The 23,607-nt window shown below is 43.2% G+C and overlaps 1 protein-coding gene across 3 annotated transcripts in view; it reads left to right on the top strand.

The window, feature by feature from the left end:
* ST3GAL6 (ST3 beta-galactoside alpha-2,3-sialyltransferase 6) overlaps positions 1–23,607 on the top strand; it is a 147,530-nt gene that overhangs the window by 97,229 nt on the left and 26,694 nt on the right. For all 3 annotated transcript variants that reach the window (XM_088481059.1, XM_088481061.1, XM_088481060.1), the window contains 3 exons: positions 10,227–10,327; positions 21,548–21,611; positions 23,399–23,494. In XM_088481059.1, the coding sequence (XP_088337185.1) occupies positions 10,227–10,327; positions 21,548–21,611; positions 23,399–23,494 (261 nt within the window). The remainder of the gene's footprint in view (positions 1–10,226; positions 10,328–21,547; positions 21,612–23,398; positions 23,495–23,607) is intronic.

Genomic DNA, 23,607 nt, shown 5'->3' with positions numbered 1-23,607 from the left:
ATATGGCAGATAATCATAGCATCGTTTTGTTTAACCAACTATAATCTAATCTTTTTTACTCGTCAAAGTAGCTGCCTTTTGCTGATATAACCATTGTACACGCTCATGACATCTATAATGAAACTCAAATATTATTTAGGAAGTTCTTCCCAACACTTTTGTAGAAGGTTCAACAAATGTTCTACACCTAGGCTGCTGAATTGAAAAGCTTCGGGAGCTTTCTGCTGACGCCATTCCCGCAGAGTTGAATTGACTGCAAAGTGACAGGGAGTCCTTATTGGATAAACACGGGGAAATTAAAAAAAAATGAAACCCTTATTGTACTTATCTTGTGCGTGGTCATAAGATATACTTGGTATATGTATTTTGTATGTGCTATGGGTCCATACTGTCTGTATTAGTTTCATCCTGCTCTGCTCAGTTATTTTACCGCTTTTCTATGTCAACCAGGCCAAGCAACTGAAATATCTCCCCCCTATAAACTTTCAATAGCGTAATGCTTTGCACTGTGCTTTGTGTATTATGTTCACTTGTAGCCAAGGTTTTGCTAAAGGCGTACAACGTGTACCGAATGTATTTATTCATTGTTTTTTTTCTATTGTAACTTTAGTGTTGGCACATCTGCCAAGTTTCTGTATGATAAGCAAGTGGATTCTCTTTATTCATATTTTATCCAGCATCTAATTGTTTCTCTTTATGTTTTGCTTCTTAAATTACATATATGTGTATTAGTGGTGTATATGCAAATATGTCTAAACAAATAGCTCAGCAGTACAGTGCATTTCTGAAAATTGGGGCACAGGTAGCTGCAAAGAATGTTTGTCATACAGTACTGAAAAAAGATTGGTTACTGAATATTGTACTATTGCTTCTGGTTTCATAAATGTTCCCCTCCAATAAATGCTGTTGTAGGGCTGCTGTTCGATATGGTAGGGCCATCCTCTAAATCTGGCCCCACACTCTCGAAAATGAATGGTTTGCTAATTTGATTTCTTTCAGCCATACTGATTAGACCCCATAGTTCTAATGTACACTCAAAATCCAATCCTAATGAATGGAACGGAGAATCTGCTCAGCAAAAGTAGCCATGTTTGGTCTGGTCATTCAGCTGTTCCCGTGAGACCATTACTTTTGTGTAGCCACTTTACATCAAATGTGCGTAGAATCTGCTAACTCCTGTCCTATGTGTTACTCAGAGGTCACTGTTATACTTTCATGTTCTAAACCGCTCACTCTGAATGTGCTGTACACTGCACGTATAACACTGATCAACACTCATTTTATTGCCAATCCTATTAGAGGTAACTTTGTGGTGCCATTATATCTCTTTTCTATTTTTTGAGACACAGATGAGAAACAAGAAAAGCACAGTAACTATCGGGATGGGTCCAGGATGCCGGCGCTCGTAATCCTGGTGGACAGAATCGCGACGCCCGCATCCTGACAGGGTTAGGATACCGACACTTGTCAGTAGGTATCCTAACCCTCCCGCCCCAGTGCCTGAACCTAACCTCCCCCTCCCTGCACCCTAAACCTAACCTTAGTGCCTGTGCCTAACCCTTCCCCCTAACCCCCGGTACTTATCTTCAGGATTCCAGTGGTCTGGATGCCGGCACCGGGATTGTGTCAGGAATCCGGTGTTGCATTCTGGGCACCGAAATCCCTGCGTGCAATATAGACCGCATCCTGTAGCTGTCAACTGACTGCTGGTTGGGTGGACGATCACATATATATATATATATATATATATTTATATATATATATATATATATATATATATATATATATATATATATATATGGGGAATTTCTTGAATGATCACGGAGTGAACGCTTGGAATATTTGCATGTCTCTTCTTCCGGAATGTACAGATAAATTCCCATATACATGCGTTATGGACAAGTTCCCTATTACTTGAGGATGTCCATTATCTCAAGAACTAGAAAATGTAAAAAAAAAAAAACTACTTTCATTTTTGAATACAGCAACAACAAAATACCCTGAATACGTTCAAATATCCTTCACAACTGAACAATTTTTTTTTTTTGGCTGTGTAATTAGTCTTGTGGGGGAACTTCGCAGGATGTAGTTAAAGTTAGATCCGTGTTTTCTGCTTCATAATTTATAGCTAAAAATGTTCTCATAATTTGTCAGACTTCACAGGACATTGTTTGTTTGAACTCATTCAAAGAGGCAGGAAAATCTAATTGTATTAATCAGATTTACATTGGATTAGTAGTTTTTTTTTTTTTGTCGTCTTAGAGGAAATGATTGTAATATAAGGTTCTTTAAAGCTACATTGCCACCTAATGGTTATATATTAGTGACCTGCTCCATAACCTTTCAGGAGCCCCCGGGGCGCCTCTGTGCAGCTGTTTTTCAGGGCTTCTCTGTCTCTGTCAACTGACCCATTGTGGTCGCAACATTAAAATTACTGCAAGGGGAGGTGGTTGGACACCAGAGCAGAAGGGAAAAAAAAACATTCATTCTGTGATTGTTGCCTTCAATTTGGTTCTTCCAACTCACATCTAACTCCCCCTATGCAGCACCACAAACTGTTGTATCCCTGGGGCACCAGCGAGGGGAGGGAGGAAGATAGTAACATTTAACCATTACAAGGTAACGCAGTTTAATGTCCATAGGGGAGAATTTAAATATCGGCGATGTATCGCCAGTTATGTTACTCTCACAAGTCTTCCTGTGAACCTCTTTGAGGTGCGAGGGAAAACTTGCGATAACACCGGACATGGTTGGCCGTATCAGAACGGCACATTGAGTCCGTCTTGCCAAATTGAATTGCTCCCATAGAAGCATTTTATAATTTTTCATAATAATTAGTCTTCTAAAGGCTCTAATACAGGCCTGGGCCAACCTGTGACTCTCCGAGCTGTTGTGAAACTACAAGTCCCAGCATACCCTCCCACCGATCAGCTGGTAAAGTATCTGGGACTTACCCATGCTGCGCTAATATTTTGAAATCGAAGCATAGACCAGTGGTTCCCAAAACTGTGCCCGCTGCTCCCTGGTGTAATGCTGTGCTCTCACCGCAGTGCTGCGGCGACCGGTGACATAATGAGACTATCCAGTGTATTTATTTTTTTCTTGTGCATGGTGGGAGAGGGGTTGGAGCTCAGAATGCAGAGGGGAGGGTTTTTTTTTTTGTGATGAGCATGGGGAGCGTGCAGGAGCGGTCCTGTCAGTGGAAAGCAACAGTCAGTGAATCCTCAGGCTGCCTGTTGATGAATGGGGTACTACAACAAATCAGACAGGAAGTGATCTGCTGCAGACCAGCTAAAGGTAAGTAAAGGGAGAGACATGGAGGTGGGCAAAGGGAGAGAATTAGGTTGGGAAAAGGGTTTGGGTTTTAAATACTTATAATTTTGGCTGCCTCCCAGCTGATGTTAATTGAGGCTGGCTGATTACCGCGGCATTACAATCAAGCACAAGGCTTTATTCTAAGAACCCAGATGTATGTGACAGATGCATGTTCTAGTGCAGTGACCAATAACTATTATTATGGTTCCTGACCACACAGTTACTGCAGACAGTGCTGTAAGTGATTGCGATGTACAGATCAGCCACATTGACCACAAAAAAATGCATGGACATCACACTAGTCACGTCATCAGGTGCTATAGGGGAGGTCAGCTGCTATTGGATCCAAAGCTGGGGACACACTATACGATGTGTGTACCCAGCTGCAGAACAACGCTATGTAACTATACATTGCACCAGCCGTATATACTGCATGATCTGCCATGTATCGTTCTGTGCTGCATGTAGGAGCATGGCGTCCTTCATTGCATCGTCCCATCTGCTGTGCAGCACTGCAGACGGAACAGTGCGATTAAAGACCACCATGCATGCGCAATCAGGCGTACACACTATACAATTCACACAATATATCATTCTGATATTCTAGTGTGTACCCAGCTTTAGTTACACTGAATTAAAACTAGGGAGTTCTGAGACAGTCTCTCTCTAACATCAAACTACAAATAACATGTAACTGCACCTTATACATAGTATACGTGTGATACTCCTACAGATGTGTCAACATACCTCTTACCTCTGGCCCTGATTCAGAGCCAGACGCTCTGACAGAGCGCTCGCTCTGAATCAGGGCCGTCCTCTTTATTTTTAGAGCGGCCTCCTGGCCGCTCACATAGCTGTGGGTGACCACCGACAGCTATAGTGAGCGGCCAAAAAGATGGTCGCGATGGTCAAGACCATCGCGACCATCGGGCTTGCGACGAGATCCTTGTGGTAGGGTCTCGTTGCCGCAAGCCCAAGAGTGCCAAAGGGGATGTGCTGTCACTCAACATCGACATCACGCCCCTTTTGTAGCGAGACCCGGAGCGACGGCATGCGCACTGGGCCAACATCGACCCGCTTGCGAGCGGGTCTGAATCAGGCCCTCTGTACGCTACAAGTCGTATTAAACAACGCGTAATCGCCGTGATGATTAAAATGATACATGGCATGCCTTTATTCTGTGTGCGACTGCGGGTGCTTCTGCATGCGAAACGCTACGTTAGTGTCGGTGGCTGTGACACTGTAACGTAGCTCTTCGCATGCAGATACAGCCGCAATTATTGAGTGTTAACCTGCAATTGAATTGGGCGATAACCATCGTTTACGAAACGTGATAACTTTTCACACGAAAACAGCTTATTGCCTCTTATTGAATTCCCCACTATGGAGCTCATTCAGAGCCGCTCGCAAGCGCTGTGCACTCTCAAGCGGCCCGATGTCTGTGCACTGCGCATGCGCCGCGTCCGGCGTGCGTGAGCCCTGGCCAAGCGACTGAAGTTCACTCGCTATGGTGCTCGCAACAAGACGGGGCGGCTGTTGAAGGTGAGTGGGCGGGTAGGGGGGGGTGGCCGGACAAACGCAGGCGTTTCCTTAAGAATGCCTGGTGTTTGTAGGGAGGGCAAAATGACATCACTACTGATGTCAGTAGTGGACTTCCTGGTCTATTAGAGCAGGAGGTCCACTCGGCCTTGCAGAAGCCTAGACCCTACCACAGGGTCTCATCGCAAGGCCGATGTTCGCGATTATCGCTTTGTTCTCCTGGCCGCTCGTACAAGCTGTGGGTGGTCTCTCACAGCTTTGCGAGCGGCTGGAGAAAAAAATAAAAATTAAAAATCGGCCAGCAGCTGCGAGCGGGTCTGAATCAGGGCCTATGTTTCCTAAAGCAGCACAGGCCGCTGTCCTGAAAAGAAAAGAAAAATCCCAAACGAAGGCTAAATTTACTAATGTATACTAAGCTTCTTCTCAAAATTATTCTGTTTAAAAACACGCATCAAAATTGGAAAATGTTCTGGCAATGAAGCAATAAATTGCCCCCTAGTCAGAAGTGGTTAGTGAAAGCAGACCTGCAGGAATGGAACATTTCTTGGCAGAATGACATGTTCTGTGTTGTAGCGTCAGATTAGGTTACTGAGGTGATAGGACTGATTTCCTGTACTGAATCAAGCCTCTCTCTCTCCCAGAGAGGAATTGCTCAGCCGTTTTATATCACATCCCCTCTTATAACAGTAAATGTTTTCCATGTAATAGCTGTTTTCTGTCAAAGGCTCCTAATAAGCCTTTAAATAAATGTCTTCTAAGCAGCAATATCTTGCCCTTCCATGTTGTTGTATGCAGTACTAACAGCGTACAATATTATTTTATGGCTAATGTTAGACGTGTGCTGCCTCCAGAAACACCTTGCTTATCTGTTTAATATAGAGAGGTTTTTTTATATTGTACAATTAGGAAAGTGATGGTCCGAGTGAGTGATCAATGGCAAAGTGCTGTTGGGATAGTTTAACAGGAACAGTGGGCGTACATATTAGAAAAAACACAGGGATAGTTCCTCTAAATTAGGGGTGGGCAATAAGCAACCCCCTAGCTGTTGTAGAACTAAACATCCCAGCATACCTTGCCACAGTTTTGCTATTTGGCCATACTAAAACTGTTGCAAGGCATGCTGGGTTGTGTAGTTCAACAACAGCTGGAGGGCTGCTTATTGCCCACCCTACACTAAATTTTTCCCCTAAATTAACACAAATATAGGTTATTCACAGAGCATATTACACCTTGTTCAAAAAGGCTACAGTGGCCAGGCAGATTCACAATCGCAATTCGCAGTGCAGTGCCCGGGGCTATTCAATTGCAGCCCGCTGCAGCTCACGAAAAGCCCACAGGCAGCACTTTACGGTTCACCTCCTCCTTAAGTTTGATTAGAAATCCGCGTTAAGTAGGGCTTTTGGGCTTTTTGCCCTTATTGTGGCTTAATCAATAGCTCTGGGTACTTATTCCTGAATATATGGGCGGATTAACGCACCTTAGACACAGATTTATCGCATGAGGAAAATGACTGACTGGTAATTTAATAGCTCCGGGTGTAAAATTCCGAGGCTACAACTCCTTTTCCCCATGCAGTAATACCTCTTTTCCATCAAAAATCCGGGTCCAACCTGGGTTTTCAGGCATGGTTCCAACCCAGATCAGACCCAGGTCAGACACTGTTTACACAGCACCATCGATCTGGGTTATTCTCAGGTCAGCCCCGTTCACACTGGACCTGGGTCTGCCCTGCTAAACTTGTGAGATCATAAAAAGTGGGAGGTGACTGCTCCACAACCACCAATAAGCTAATTTTAGGCATGACCCAGGTAGGATAACCTGGGTTGCTCCGTTTACACTGCACCATTACCCAGGTCCATCCCTGGTAGCTACCTGGGTTGGATTGCTGGGTCACTTGACCCGGGTTATTATTCAAGCACCCTTTAACACTGAGCTGCGACCCGGGTAGACCCAGCAAAAACCCAGGTTTTTGCTCTGGTGTAAAAGGGGTATAAGTTAGCGAGGTTGATTGAATCTGGCCCTAAATGCAGTATACACCCTGGCAAATTCACAAATAGAGACCTCCCAACTATCTGTTTTGTTGGGACAAACTTGAGACCCGCAATCTGTTCATTTGTCGATATTTGCATATTATACGCAGCAGAAAATGTTTACATTTATTGGAAGCTTCCCACCAGGGGGATAGTCCACACACTGAGGCGGTCATGATCCCAGCGCACCTCAGGCCGGTCACCTGTCCCAATTCCTAATCTACCAATGTTGGGCAGTTGCGAATATGATGTGGAGGTTCCACGAGCTTCCGAGATACGATCTTTTGACGGAAATGACTTCTCTATATAGGGCGAGACTTAATCAGAGCCCATTCTTATGTATAGTGTGGAGGCTCGATTGGCTCAATGCAATGCATTGATTAAAGCTGAAAGGGAACTGTTACTTTTAGCACGGTATGAAATTGCAAATCAAGCCAAATTTTCCCTCTTCTCCCGCGACATGGATTATATTGTCTGTACAGTAGTAAAATTGTAGTAATGTATGTATTTGCATACAGGTATTGAGTTGAAATACAATAACATTTGAAGTATTTGGATTAGTAGAAGTGGACCTAATGAACAATTAAATTAATACACAGGTTCTCAAACTCTGTCCTCAGGAACCAAACAGTGCATGTTTTCCAGGTCTCCTCACAGAATCACAAGTGAAATAATTAGCTCCACCTGTGAATCTTTTAAACCCTGTCAGTGAGTAATGAATACACCTGTGCCCCTTCTAGGTGACCTGGAAAATGTGAACTGTGTCGGGTCCTGAGAAGCGTGTTTGGGAACCACTGCATTAATACATGTTTCAGATTAAATCTAGTGTATACTGGGCTTGGTGTGTTATTCAAATATTTTGTTCTGTTGATGCAAATAAGCACATGTCGTTTGCAGCGTAGAGACAAAGGGGTCTATGTATTAATAATCGCGGATTATTAACGTTCCAACTCGCCGGGGATATTATTATTTTTAATAAAAATATCCCAGCTATGTACTTCTGAGAATTCGCAGGGACAAAGGTTGAGGTAAACGCTGTCCCCGTGAGTTATATCCTCGGCATTAGGAGAAGTCTTTCACTGAAGGGGTAGACTTCCCCGGGGGAAGATGACACTGCGCATGCGCAAAGCGTCCGCTTCCTGGACTGGCCGGGGGCTGCAGGGGAGAGATCAAAAGATCTCCCTCCTGCATCGGGAGCCCCCATAGGTAAACAGTAGTTTACACCATCTAAAGATGGTATAAACTACCAGGGCTAAACTCCGATAAGCTTTGCTTTTTGGGGTTTAATATATAGTGGTCAGGTCTTAAGGTGCGTACACACGGTACGATATCTATGAACGAAAACGATATAGTTCAACTATATATGCAGTGAACGACCAACGATGCGCTTTCCCGCATGAACGATAACTGTATCTATGATAGTTCGAACATGCAGACCAATCTGGACGACATCGTCAACTTTGCCTGTTCAGAGATGCGGCAGAAGGACTTCAATGAAATATATCTTTCAAGTCGTTGGTGGTACAGATTGTTCCATGTGTACACAGCATCAGTCCCCATTGATAATAAAGGGGGTCTCGGTCTGCAGTGCTAATTTGCACTTTGCTGGAGATTTATGCATAATTTTATGTAAAAATCAGCTTGATACATAGGCCCCAAAGTATGTATTTTTATTTTTTTTTCCATTGCAATATTTAGTTTATCATTTTCCCCTTTACACTTGTTGGAGGTAACGCTGGTTGGAAGCACCTGGTGAAAAGTCTGTTTGCAAAACCATTTAAATTGTTTGTTCTAAAATTCTTGTAGAACAAATCAATAAATCCTTAATCTGATTAATTCCTTTATCTGTCTTAATCCAGTAATGAAAACAAAACGCATGTCTTATTAATTAACGATAAAAAATTCTAAAAGTTGGGTAGGTTTTTAATTGTTGTTCTCTTTTGTTTAAAAAGTGCCCACATACTACGCAGTGCTATACATTGGGGGTAATCTTGGAAAAAAATGACATAGTGTTATAAAACAGCAGCTAAAGGTGCTCATTGGAGTTAACATTACAAGGCACAATGCTAGCTCCTGGTTCTTTGTTGTTGGTGAACACAGGCACTACTGCTAGCTCCTGGTTAGGGGCAGTTGATGACCACATGCACTGCCGCAAGCTCCTGGTTAGGGGCTGTTGATGGCCACAGGCACTAGGATAGCTCCTGTATAGGAGCAGTTGGTGACTGCAGACCTTGCGCTAGCTCCTAGTTAGGGGCAGTTGATGACCACATGCACTGCCACAAGCTTCTGGTTAGGGGCAGTTGATGGCCACAGGCACTATGCTAGCTCCTCATTAAGTGTAGTTGGTGGCCACAGGCACTACACTAGCTCCTGGTTAAGGGGCAGTTGATGGCCACAGGCAATATGCTAGCTCCTGGCTAGGTACAGTTGATGACCTCAGGCACTATGCTAGCTCCTGGATAGGGGCAGTTGATGACCTCAGGCACTATGCTAGCTCCTGGATAGGGGCAGTTGATGACCTCAGGCACTATGCTAGCTCCTGGATAGGGGAAGTTGATGACCTCAGGCACTATGCTAGCTCCTGGATAGGGGCAGTTGATGACCTCAGGCACTATGCTAGCTCCTGGATAGGGGCAGTTGATGACCTCAGGCACTATGCTAGCTCCTGGATAGGGGCAGTTGATGACCTCAGGCACTATGCTAGCTCCTGGATAGGGCCAGTTGATGGCCACAGGCACTATGCTAGCTCCTGGATAGGGGCAGTTGATGGCCACAGGCACTATGCTAGCTCCTGGTTAAGGGCAGTTGGTGACCGCAGACATTACGCTAGCTCCTGATTTGGGGCAGTTGGTGACTGTAAGCACTGTGCTATTTCCCGGCCTTGGCCAGTTAATAATACCAGGTAATGTTCCAGCTCCTGTGATTGTCACTTTAATTCCTTCTACTTTATATTAAACAAACAAGTCAAGTTTCTCAACTATTAGTTGATCTTCACATCTTGGTATTTCTAGATTATGATTCTTCCGTGAACTACAGTAGTCAGGGGAACACCTATAACGAATAATATAAACTAGGGGATGGTTCATTGAGTATAACAGACAAAAGAACAAGTGCAAACAAGAGCATTTATCCGTATCCATTGTACACTATAACACCTTAGTGTGTGTTGGCACAATTTATAAAAATAACAGTACTTGCTAAATATAAAGTTTATTTGTCTGAACACCTTACATTCATTCATGTCGTGTGTGTATAAAAGGTAACCTTGCTGTAACAATATAATTGATGCTGACAGTGAGGGACACGTATAATATCCCATTAACATGGCTGTTCTCCCCACAGCATATCTGAGATCACCCCTTTTCTGTGTGATGACTACTTGAAGCAGTCTGCAATTCATGGGTTCAATAAAATTGACCTCCCTTATGGAACCCGAAGAGGAGGTAAGTTCTCAGTTTGCCTTACAGTTTATTCAGGTTTTTCTCCATTATTTTATTTATTTATTTTTTAAAGTCACTAACAGTGTGGGCTTGCCATAATATCCCTTTAATCCGGGACGTACATGAATTACACAGCTTTTGTGGTTGGCTAAATTCCCGCCTAGATGTCGCCTGGTTTAATCAACCTCAGAACCTGTGTAAATCATAGGTATCCCGGATTAAAGGGGTATTATGGCAAGCCTAACTAACAGACATTTCCATTTTCAAGTGACTTCTATTAAACTTATTAGTATTTACCAATACGTCAATGTGGTAGTTTTGAGTTTTAGAAGGTACAGAGCTGCAGTTTTAGTTTCCTCTGGGTAATGCTAAATGCAGGCTTAGAGCTGTCTGGCTGCTCCCCAACACGTTCTGCTAATGTTATCACAGTCCATCTAGGACTTTGTCACAAGTGCTACGATCAGTTTCTACAGAATACAGTCTGAAAATGAACTACCATCACTGAGGCGATTTCTGAGATAGAGCGCAATTTAGCTATATTGCAGTTAATATTTAGCCCATCGATGCACATGGCGAGTGGGATATAAAATGACTCTATCCCCTATCTCCTCCTTCCTAGCACTTATAGAGATGGGGGAACCCTCTTTTTATATGAAGTGACATCCTGGTAGACACAGGTGATCACCAGAAAATGTTACCCGGCAATACAGAAAACATACATTTTGCATATATGGGTGGGAGGGCACTACAGTATCATATAAATGCTAGCTAGAAGCTCATTGGTTGCCACTTTGTCATTCTTTAGAAGATTTGATACATTTCCCCCCATAGTGCTACATAACCGCGTCAGACATTTGAAATTGGTGCCGCGTTATGGGAAATTTTACAGAAACGTTTGGGGAATGATTGAGTTCTTTTTTGTACTGCTTTCACTTATCTTTTAGTTTTTGCCATCCCTTTATTTTGACATATTAGCCAGAATGTAGGTGACTGAAGTTTAGTAACAATAGTTGCTGGTTTCGCGCATGTAGACCGTATATACAACAAAGTTCTTCAGTTAGAAACAATATGCTGTAGTTAAGGTTTATTTAAGCTGGGTACACACTGGCCGATATATTGGCCGATCAATTGATCGGCCAATATATTTTGCTCCCGTCGGCCAGTGTGTACAGACGATATGTCTGTGAACAACGTCGTTCACAGACATATTGCATTGGCTGTGCTGCACAGCCAATGAACAGATATGTCTGCAGACCAGAGCCGTAACTAGACTTTTTGTTGCCCTGTGCCAGAAAGAGCATTGGCGCCCCCCTCATTTTTCAAAGGGACTTGATGCACCAAAAAAAGGGCCATGGCTTCATGGGGAAGGGCCGGCAAGAGATGGGAGAGGCCAGGAGAATGCTGGGGATGAAATAAGAGGAAGCTACAAACAAGAATGATAATAAACAGAAATTTGACATGCCCAAACAGCGCCCCCTGACCTGTGGTGCCCTGTGCGATGGCACCGCCCTCACTACCCTAACTACGGCCCTGCTGCAGACATATCTGTCCATCGACAAGTGTGTACAGGCGATCAGCCGATTGCCCGTACACAGGGGTGCAGAGAGGGAGGGGGAGCCGCGAGCGGCACAGCTCCTCATCCACAGCAGCCCAGCACACGCTGCTGTGTGCTGGGCTGAACTGGGAGACTGTCCGAGGCTGCTAAAGCAGCAGCCCGAGCAGTCTCCTATGCCAAAGGGGGAGCGATCACGCGATGAGCGCCGGGCTGAGGGGCACACAGCGCCCACCTCCCAAGCACTGCAAATGGGTTTTTATATTTTTTTTTCCGAAGGTGGTGTGGCCACACCTCCCACGATTAGGCCATGCCCTCCGGATGCTGGGACCCACTGCAGCATGCAGATGATGGTCGTTCAGTATGTACGAACGACCATCATCTGCAGGTCACTTGATCTGCAGATATATCTTTCAGGTGTGTACCCACCTTAAGATGTTTCTCATTCTTAAGGCGGGTATCCACTGCTAGATATACAAACGAGAGCATGATTGAAATGTCGTAATCGTGCTCTCGTTTGTATATCTAGTGATGTGCCTAAACTGAACGTTCACTCGTTCAGTCCAGGCACATCCATCATCTCCCCACATGCTGAACCTGACGAGATCGCCAGGTTGACCAGCATGTACGGGCGATGATAGATGTCGGAAGCAACCAGCGTGCACGCGCATAGCTGGTTGCTTCTGACCAAAACATGCCCGATACATGGGTGATTTGCAAGCGATTGCACGATAATGACGTCGTTATCGTGCAATCGCTTGCTAAAATCGCCTAGTGGATACCCCCTTTTACATGTGTTTTTCAGATGTTAGATTACATTTCTTGTGCAGTTGAAGGTATTGCACGCATATTTTACTTTGTAATAAAGGATTTACATACTTTAGTGCTTGGTGGTAAGAGATTAATTGCTTAGATTCTAATCTGCAGATTCATTTGCATTCACACCAGATCAGGTAAACATTTCCTTTGTACAAACTCAAAACTGTTGTACTTATTGCTCTGTTGTAAATCCTAATGCAAAACACAGCGTACTAAGATGTACTAAGGCTCTGGAAAGTGATACATTTGAGAGTGATAAATGACCAGCCAGTCAGCTCCTAACTGTCATGTTACAGGCTGTGTTAGAAAGTTCGGAACTGATTGTTGTTGATTTATCACTTCCTAGAGCTTAGTATATCTGTTTGTGCGTGGTTTACCTCTTGTGACCCTACATTTGCTGACAGGAAATAAGAGTATAGTACAAAAGGCCACAGAATAAATAAATAACTTTAAATAATCATGTTTAGACTATAAATATATACTCTGTAAAATCTTGTTTTGAAATCACTACTATGACACACGTTATGGAGGCAGGATAACCGCACTTGTTTTTACTTGAACTCGGTAGAGGTGCGAGTAAAAATAATCAAGGTTTTTCGCCCGTAATTACCCGCAATGTGCGCAGCCACGCATCACGGATCTTTATGCCTATTTAAATCTGCCCCTTAAACTTTTAGTAAAAAATATCTTTATTGGTTACAAAGGAGAAATAAGAGATACTGTAAATAGCACTGAACAGAGGGCACATGTAAACAAATATTAGGTATACATTGATACACTAACAGGGCAACCACCTGTATACTAGGTGATGAGGTGAGTGATCAGTCTCATCATGGCATCATCAAAGCTGAGTGCAGGAGAAGAGTTTTATACATAAAGCACCTATTCTGTTTTAGGAGTAGGGCTGGTAAAACAATGGTAGAAAAAGGGAGGAGGGAGTGGGTTGAGTTGTCTATGAAGGGCATCAAGATCTGAAGTGGGAAGGAAGGCCTCATAGGAGTGTAAAAGTATAAACTAATCGGCTGGTTAGCCAGGTATGCAGTCGGGAAGCTGGCGGACCTAATCCCGACAGCCGGCTTCCCGACTGCTTAATCCCGGCGAGGGTTAAATGACAGACATCTAAATCTAGACGCTTGTCATATTACCGACGCCAGGCGACCGGCATCCCGATCGAAGGGACTCCGAGCGCGGATAGCCGCGGGGGGAGGGTTAGGTTTAGGGTTCCCGGGGGCGATTTAGGGTTAGGCACCCCCCTGGGAGGTTAGGTTTAGGCTAGGGGAAGGGGGGGTTAGGGTTAGGCACCTCCGGGGGGACTTAGGTTTTAGGCGGCGGGGAAAAGGGGGCTTAGGTTTAGGCACTTAGAGGGGGAGGGTTAGGCACTGGGGGGAAGGTTAGGGTTAGGCACCCCTAAGGTAGGGTTAGGGTTAGGGGAGAGAATTAAGTTAGTCAATACTTACCTTAGGGACAATCGGGATTTTCACCCATGTCGGGCAGCCACTGTCAGGATTCCAACCGCCAGACGCAAGTAAATCCATACCGATTCCATTAGCCAAGATAGAGCTACTGTAAGTGACCGAAAATCTAGAAGACATAATGGGACTAGAAAGAAGGTCTCAGTGAGGGCATAAGGCGAGTGAAGCCAAGTGTCCTGAAAGGAATCATCATTATCTTCTGTGGAGGAGATAATAGCCTCTATATCCATTAAGAAATCCATTGTAGAGAACCATTCTGACTCTGTTGAAAGATGATAGGAGCATCAGCGAACCTCGAGTCCTTAGCGACATTGTTTAAATGATTCAGAATAGATTTCTGATATCTCGAAATAGGCATTGTTAACAGGTGAAAGGGCCATAATATGGGGTAGGGAGGAGAAAATTTCAACACTGCATTGCAATAGCGTCTGAGCTTGGTGGTACTTCCAGGTTTCCTGTTCCACATCTGGAGAGAGTGCTCCAACAATCCTGGGGAATCTGACACCAATTTTGCTAAAGTGTCAAATCATCAGTTCCAGCACAATATTAGTTTGTATTTGGTTTCAACCATGCAAGTGCTGGGTGAATCGGGCCAGAAAACTTTTAGCGGGCAATTCAATTGTTTTTGTTTTTTTGTGGACGGCAATAAATAATGGGCTCCCGACGGGGCAATTAAATTGTTTTGGATGCTCATTAATTATCAAGCTTGCCCAAAAGCACCAGAATTAGCCGTGCAAAGTGGCTAAACCCATCTAAACTAATGCGCGCGATGCGAAAAGTCCCAAATGGCCGGACTTTTCGCACATCTCTGATCCCCCACAGAGAAGAAATGTAGGCGTCTGTGGCATTCGCACCTAATCGGAGCAACAATTGAATTGCTCCCAAAAAAACTATTGAATCCCCTCCCTCCTAAAAGGTAATGTACCTATCACCTACACACTGTGAGGATTTTTATTTTGTCTGTTGGTCTAATATCCATGAGAATGCAGCATGTCAATTCACTAGGAATACTTTACTAGAATTCAAACGCACTTGACAGAGTAAATAAACCTAGGGGATGATTGATGCAGCGCTGGAAATGAAAGCCAGCTGCTGTTTGGAGGGAGTCTTTGTAAAGGACCTTAATACATGTTAATGTACTGTATGTTGAAATTGACAATCTGTGCGCTGTGATCAGTTATATGACATTGCAATACTTTGATCACTCCCAGGAGAACAATATTTTCTTGTGGGCATACAGTTGTTAGCATGGCTGCCTCTGGGTTCAATTCTCTCCATGGAATGGTGTGAATTATTAAAATATCCACTGTAAACTGCTGTGATATATATATATATATATATATATATATATTATATTACCTGAAAACATTAAATACTTGTACATTTGCATTGTCCCTACTTTCCAGGCAAATTGGTATAAACCCAGCCTCAGAGCTATACTATAGCAGTCATGTGTCATTATACCATGGTAGACTGAACTGCTTATATTTTATGCTTCAAAGTGACCCACTATATTGTCTATATCTTCGTTATAGAAGTGAATGGAGCAGGCGATATAACAAAGCAAAGCTGCATATATTGGGGTATATTTACTAAATTGTAGATATACAGAAGTTGAGATGTTGTCCATAGCAACCAATCAGATTCTAGCTATCATGTTCTAAAAGGTACTAGAACAGAGGTTCCCAAACTCAGTCCTCAAAGCACCATTACAGTCCAGGTTTTAAGGATATCCATGCTTGACCACAGGTGACTTAATTAGTAGCTCAGTCAATTTGATTTAACCACCTGTGCTCAACCATGGATATCTGTATAACCTGATCTGTTGGGGTGCCTTGAGAATTGCGTTTGGGAACCTCTGTACTACATAAATAATAAGTAGAATCTGTTTGGTAGCTATGGGCAAAACCTTCACTTTTGTAAACCCGCACTTTAGTAAATATACCACATTGATTGCACGATTTGTGATGCAATTCAATGAAAATCTATCAGGTATTCCTTTTCTGAATGTTCCCTCAACCCCTGCTTTGCACAATGTTTGGAGTGTTATGTGATTTGTCTCAGAAGAAATGAGATGAGTTGCTGTAATCAGCGTAATCTGAAGTCCGCTGCTGACAGCATTATAGTGAGGAATAGAAGGCAATTCAGCAGCCGAAGATATCAGATGCAATTAACAGGTAAGTTTACAGTTTTTGGAAGAGAACAGAGTCAAGAATTTGTAATACAAACTAAACTTCATTCAGCAAAATGAGGATGGTAAGTCTTGAACGAAGTGCCTTGTACAAAAAGAAAAACCATACAAGGCCATTGATAATTGACTATAGTAAAGGTAATTCCAGCATGTAAAACGTGGACTTCCCATGAAAAACATCTATATGTAAAATAAAGTGTTCATTTGAGGGGGGAAAGCTGATATGAACCCATTCAGTCATAGTTCTTTATATACAACATTTTGAAACTTTTGCATTACTAAAACATGAACTACTGTAACAAATATGTCCAGTAATACATAACCCTGACAGTACTGTATAGTATAAGAACAGCATAGGCTGAGAAAAACTGTAGAAAAGACACAGGGATGGATTTACTAAAGCTTCTAAAAGTGGAGGTGTTGCCATAGCAACCTATCAGATTCTGTCAATCATTTTCTAGAATGTATACTTGCCTACTTTTGAAAAAGCATTTCAGGGAGATTTGGAAGCAAACACCTATAAGCGCACAATAAAGTGGGTGTGTACTGCTATATCTGAGAGGCGTGTCATAAAATTAATTTACATACAAATGTAAATGAGCACGAAAGCAGTTAGTAAGCTCTACTTGTTGATGAAAACACACTGATACTTTTCAGAAAATGCATGTAGCCATAGGGATCATTGGGCCTTATACCCAATGCAGGGTAATTATACTAATGATCCCATTTAAATGTATGTTTTTTTTTATATAACCACTATATAATGGGGGTATCCAATTAGCCGCGGCTAATTACCTAGCCTGTGGCTATCCAATTAGCCCCGAAGTCGAACTGTCACTGTGCACTTATCATGGTTTTTTTTTTCGGGACCTGATGTGTCCTGAAAAAGAATCCATGATAATTGCCGTTTTTTTCACCTGAGCTTATCGCGGCACCTATGTGTTTTCGGGAGAACTATCCTATTATTTCGACCAAAATAATAGGATAGGGTGAAAATAAATATTGGTGAAAATTGGGGATAATCAGCGAAAAATCACCGTTTTTCGCAGATCGCGGGGTCAATTAGTGCCCGAACAATGTTCGAGGCCAATTTGAATAACGCTCAGGTAAGGTGCAATCAGGGAGATTGCTGGGCTCGTCGGGGAGTCACGGAGATTGCTACTATTTCAGAGAGTCTCCCTGGCAATCAGGGAGAGTTGGAAAGTATGCTAGAATGCAATATAGAAATGATAGCTACCATCTATGTGGTTGCTATAGGCAACACCATCACACTTTATTAAATGTACCCCACTGTGTTTTAATATTACATTTATTATCTAAATTAAATATTGAGTTGCACATGGTATTCACTTTACAGGGCTTTACTGTGCTCCTATGACTGACTAGTGGTGCTCATACCAGCCTTTTAAATGACCGATTAAAATATTTTAGAACAAACTGGTTAAAAATTCTAAGGTCACAGATCAACATCTGAGCATGAGCAATCAAGTAGCAATCTGGACATAGGGTTTATCTTGTCTAATGAGGATCACATCTGATGTGTGCAGTCATTTTTCCCAGACGCACTAATAGGGTCCCATCGGGCCTGGTCAATCTTATTACATTTGGCTAGATGGGGTCAGCCCATGTATGGTTAACTCTGCAATTTGTTGTGACCTAGGCAGCTATTGTTCAAGTTATGTTCTTTAACTCCCGGCAATCTGAATGCCGGTGCCAGAATCCCGGCGCCTCATCGCGACCGCTGGACTCCCGACGGTAAGTAGTGGGGTGGTTAGGGGGTGGGTTAGGGTTAGGCACTAGAGGGGGTGGTTTGGTTTAGGCTGCGTTCGGTTAGGTTTAGGCTACGGGTGGGGGGGGGGGATAGGTTTAGGCAGCGGGGAGGGTTAGGGGTAGGGTTAGGTGTCGGTATCCTAACCTTGGTGGGATGCCGACATGGGGATTCTGACCACCGGGATCCCGAGCGCTGGCATCCTGTACCCAACCCCAATGATAACCGCATGAACGGTTCAGTGAATGCTCCCCGGCTGAAGGATGCCGTGTTTCATTCTGTTTCTGAGGTTGCCCAGCTAAATGTCTGTTTAGTAGAAATCATATGACACAGGGTGGAGACTGTTTAGCTGGGGGCAGTAATGGGAAGACTTCCATGGAAAACCTGTACCCGTACATGCACTTACTTGATGAGTGAAACGCCAGTCATCTGAAAAACCACTACATGTTTAATGCAAGCAGACCCGGCGTGAAATCTCTTCTAAATATCAAATGATAAGACTATCAGGCTACGGGATTATTTTTGTGCGTCAGTTGTCTTCGTGACATGCTCGACCTTATTTATGCCCGTGTTTAATGCTCACAACCTTTATACCCAGGGGCATTCTTACTGAACCATTATGTCAATAATGTACTTTAAGCAGATGAACGACATTGTGTAAAATGGCTTATTGTTCAATTTAAAACCAGCAAGAGAAAAGGATGCAACAGGGCAGCAGATCTATGTATACAACTAACGAGCTGGTAATATTTCTTTGTTTGACATTACAGGTATTGAGGCCGCACGGCGCAGCTATAATCTGGGCAATGCCCGCCTAATTGTTTTTTACTGTTACACAGAAATACAGCACAAACATTGATATATTAGAATATTGACTCTGAGCTTACTGCTTTTCCATGTAAAAAGAGTGTAATTATGTGCAAGTCTAATCCCTTTTAGAATATCAAGGGGTCTATTTACTAAGCAATGTTAGGAGACAGAGTGAAAAGTGATGATAAGGTGCCAGCCAATCAGCTCCCAACTGTCATTTTTCAAACACAGCCTGTGAGATGACAGTTGGGAGCTGATTGGCTGGCACCTTATCACTTTCTTATCACTTTTCACTCTGTCTCCTAACACTGCTTAGTAAATAGAGCCCAAAGTCTTTTGTGGAAAGCATGCGCGTGTCCATTATGTACGCTGAGCAGTAAAAAGGGCATATACAGTATTGCACATTGCATCATGTTCTCCACTGTAAGTGGTTTAACTGTGCTTGTTCATGGAATGGTTTGTGTGGAAAACAGAGAAGTCCTCATGTACTAATATTGTATTTATGTGCAAAAATACGCACTGAACTACTGAATGAGCTTTTATCTGTCTCATGGAAGCTAAACAGTGAAAGAAAGTGTCCGATTAATATGGCCTGGTGATGTAGCACCATAATACAGTGCTTCATAGGGCCTCATTTCATAACGAGTGATATTCTTGTTATCCCTTGTTACTAATCTTAAATGGTGCTCCCACCAATCATCTTCCTAACTGTCATGTGTTTGAAAAACAACAGTTAGGAGCTGATTGGTTGGAGCACAATTTAAGATTAGTAACGTGTGGAGATGTAAATGATATGGGACAGATACGTGGAGGTGTAAGTGATGTGGAGGTGTAAATTATGTGGGACAGGAACGTGGAGGTGTAAGTGATGTGGAGGTGTAAATGATGTGGGACAGGTACGTGGAGGTGTAAGTGATGTGGAGGTGTAAATGATGGGGGACAGGTACGTGGAGGTGTAAGTGATGTGGAGGTGTAAATGATGGGGGACAGGAACGTGGAGGTGTAAGTGATGTGGAAGTGTAAATGATGGGGGACAGGAACGTGGAGGTGTAAATGATATGGGACAGGAACGTGGAGGTGTAAATGATGTGGGACAGGTACGTGGAGGTGTAAATGATATGGGACAGGAACGTGGAGATGTAAATGATGTGGGAAGGTATGTGGAGGTGTAAATGATGTGGGACAGGTACGTGGAGGTGTAAGTGATGTGGAGGTGTAAATGATGTGGGAAGGTATGTGGAGGTGTAAATGATGTGGGACAGGTACGTGGAGGTGTAAGTGATGTGGAGGTGTAAATGATGTGGGACAGGTATGTGGAGGTGTAAATGATGTGGGACAAGTTTGTTGGGGTGTTGTATTGATGGGAGAGGGGTTTTAGAACTTTGAGATCAGAGGCAAAAAGCAATTTTTCAACTCTTTACAAATTGGTATTAAAACACTGAAAAATCATTTTACAAACGACTTTCTGTACCCCAAAATGCTGGAAAGACTTTGATGAAAAACGCTTGCTACCATGTTTCCACCATTAATAAAAAGTGCAAAAATCAGACAGTTGACTCCTTTTAAAAACCTCCAGTACCTGCCTTATAGCCACTAACAGCCTTCTGTATTATCCTGCTTATCTCTTATCTCAGTTGCTAATTTTTGGGGGCGAGGGCAGTTTCCCCACTTCTTCATGCACTTCTCTCAGGTCGCCAAGCTCACCACAACTACAGTGAATTGATATTTCTAATTGACGATGTATGCAAGTTCATTTATAAACTTACTTTTGCAAACTCGCTCCTTATTGGATTGAGCTCAATGACTGTAAGATGAAAATCACACTGAACATATATTGGTTTTTCCTATAGACATTGTCTGTCTCAGTAACCTCCTATACACTCAGTTTGATTCTGTTGCAGGTCATGGGATTTGCTTATGACCTACAGCCTAAGCGCACAGTATAGTGTAACTTTGCTTTAGATAAAATTCAGCCAAATGCAATTAGTGTGATCACATCCCTCTCCCAACAAAACAGCCATGACACAAGGGTCACATCATCTTTGTCTAACCAGTATCATTACCAGTATCTAGGATATTATCAAAGAGCAATATTGTACAGCTAGTAACTTTTTCTAAAAAAAACAAAAAAAACTAACCAGTGCCAAAGGTCAGAGTTGTTGGAGAAAAGTGGGATTAGCAAATATCTGTCCTGTTGACCTGAGGTTTGGGGGTCTATTTACTAAGCTTTGTTCGGAGATAAAGTGAACGGTGATAAGGTGCCAGCCAATCAGCTTCTAACTGTAATTTTTCAAACACAGCTGGCAGGAGCTAATTGGCTGGTACCTAATTTCCGTTCACTTTATCTCCTAACAAAGCTTAGTAAATAGATCCCTTAAGATGGTGAAATCACTCTTTAGTAACCCTCTCTTTTAATTACCCAACACAATTCCATGTACAACATCTTGTACAAGCCATTTTCTCTTATTATGAATGTTTTCAGATACTTATAACCTTTAAATTGTGGTAATGTTTTTTCCCCCAAGTCACACTATAAACCATATTAGTTCTATTACGTTGTGTCTGTGCAGGGCATTGTAGTTTCACATGGTTTCATTTGTGTTTTTACCAGACAGGTATTTTGACACGGCTCTAAAGAAACTCCCAAAATGTGACCTCCCAGATGACATCAAGAAGTAAGTGTCACAAGTTCCTGGAGGACTGTAATAGAGGGGGAATAGCAAACTATTGGGTTGATGTATCAATCAAGCAGTGAAGAGTGAAGTTGTCCATGGCAGCCAATCAGCTTCTACCGATTATTTTATAGATGTGTAAATGCTGTCGAATTTTATAGACGCTACCTCAAAACTGATTGGTTGCTATGGGCAACGTCGTACTCTCTTTGATTGCTTGATGCGCTCACCTCTAAATACTGTATGACCATTTAATAAATTATCCGGTTAATTACCTACGTACAAAGTCAGTTTTCGGTTTACCAAGATCTACCCTTACTTTTCTGTGCTAAAATAACTCTTTCCATTGGATGTATAGATCATTATATACTCGCCCATTTATTTATTTTTTCCCTTTTCACTCACTGCTAGAGAAAAAACAGCAGCAACGAGAATTCTTTTTGGCTGCCCATGTTATTCTGACTAAGGGCGGGATGTACTAAGGTTTAAGTAACCATTCCGACAGTCATTGCAACCTTACTAATCGCATATGTACTAACATATGCGATTAGTATCGCAAAGGACAGCTTTTGCGATAAGAGCTGCCCTTTGCGAAGCAACCGATGCCTGGTGACGGGGTCTCCGTGGGACACCGCTGCCTCCAAGCCCCAGGAGCTTCCTGCTGGTCACATGTGCGGCAAGCCCCAGGCTGCTCCTCCCCCTCCCTGCACCCAGTAAGATTAGGAGGAGGAGGAGGAGACAGAGGACCCAGGAGGAGCTCTGGCTGGCGACCATGGACAGGTGAGTGGGGGCCAGCGCTGGACGATGGCGAGGAGGCGGCTAAGCGTCGGGTGCAGGGTCCGGTAAGAAGCCCATAGGCTTTTATAGGGTAACGCCAGGTTTTTCTGGTGTTACCCTCCGGTCCGAAAAAAGGGTGGATGGGACTTGGTGCATATGGAAATACGGTAAAACCCCCGAAACTGGGGTTTTTACCGCATTTTTCCTTTAGTATATCCCGCCCTAAGCCTGTGTGGTTTTATCTCTTCACATGCTCACTGATTACTACAGTGCCTGTTTGTGCCCTTGCTGCCTGGTATCCTCAGATTCTTAAGGCAGCACTGCCTGTCCAGCACGGTGGCCATGAAGCAGTCATGTTCCCGGTGCCCTGGCTCTCTCTCTTATCCGTGGGCAGGCTGTGGCGGCTCTAGTGGCAGAGCTCCAGCATGTAGCGCATTCTAGTAGGGAGAGAGCAGGCTGGTGACCGGGGAGCACGGATGGTCTGTGCTTAGTGCTCCGATTGCACCCACTGAATCCACCACTGTCTGTAGCTGCGGGAGCACTGTAGCACATTAACTGCTCCCCTCCACCCCCATGTCATTGCTTCAAAGGCGGCCCAAAATCTCCTGTAGCAGTCCTGCCCAGGAAGGGAGGGGGGGGGGCACATGTCCCTCTGCCCTCAGTTCATGCCCTTACTTCGCGTGTTTTAGCATAACACTAAATTTCAGTGTAAAAATAAAGCTGTCCAGTATTTGTTTGCTACATGCACAAACAGACTGTTTTCCTTGCATGCAAAAACTAAATAAATGCATCTGCACCCCTCGAATTGTAACATGGTTTGTTCCAGACGCATATTGCTATTTTTCTGATTTACTCTTAACACTGAATCAGGCCTTCAGTGTCTAGCTTGCATTAGACAGATGACTACTGATTCATTATTCACTATATGCATATGCATTAATCAGTCTATAGGATGAACTTGGTAAAGTAGTAACAACAAAGTAACAAGTAACTCCTGTCTGCTCTTTTTGCAGCATTTCCTGTAAGAAATGTATGGTGGTTGGTAATGGAGGCATACTTCGAAACAGCACTTTAGGCAAGACAATCGATAGATATGATGTAGTAATAAGGTATGGTAAATTTTTATTTGTGTATTTGTATATCTAGTAATAATGAGACAATGTGCCTCTTAAGTTCACCTTGGATTCACGTGACACATGAGAACTCCAGCAGATGAAGATTT

Source organism: Taudactylus pleione, unplaced genomic scaffold (assembly GCF_031769625.1).
Source record: "Taudactylus pleione unplaced genomic scaffold, aTauple2 ptg000262l, whole genome shotgun sequence".
Classification (NCBI taxonomy): domain Eukaryota; kingdom Metazoa; phylum Chordata; class Amphibia; order Anura; family Myobatrachidae; genus Taudactylus; species Taudactylus pleione.
This window is presented reverse-complemented; position numbering and strand designations above follow the sequence as displayed.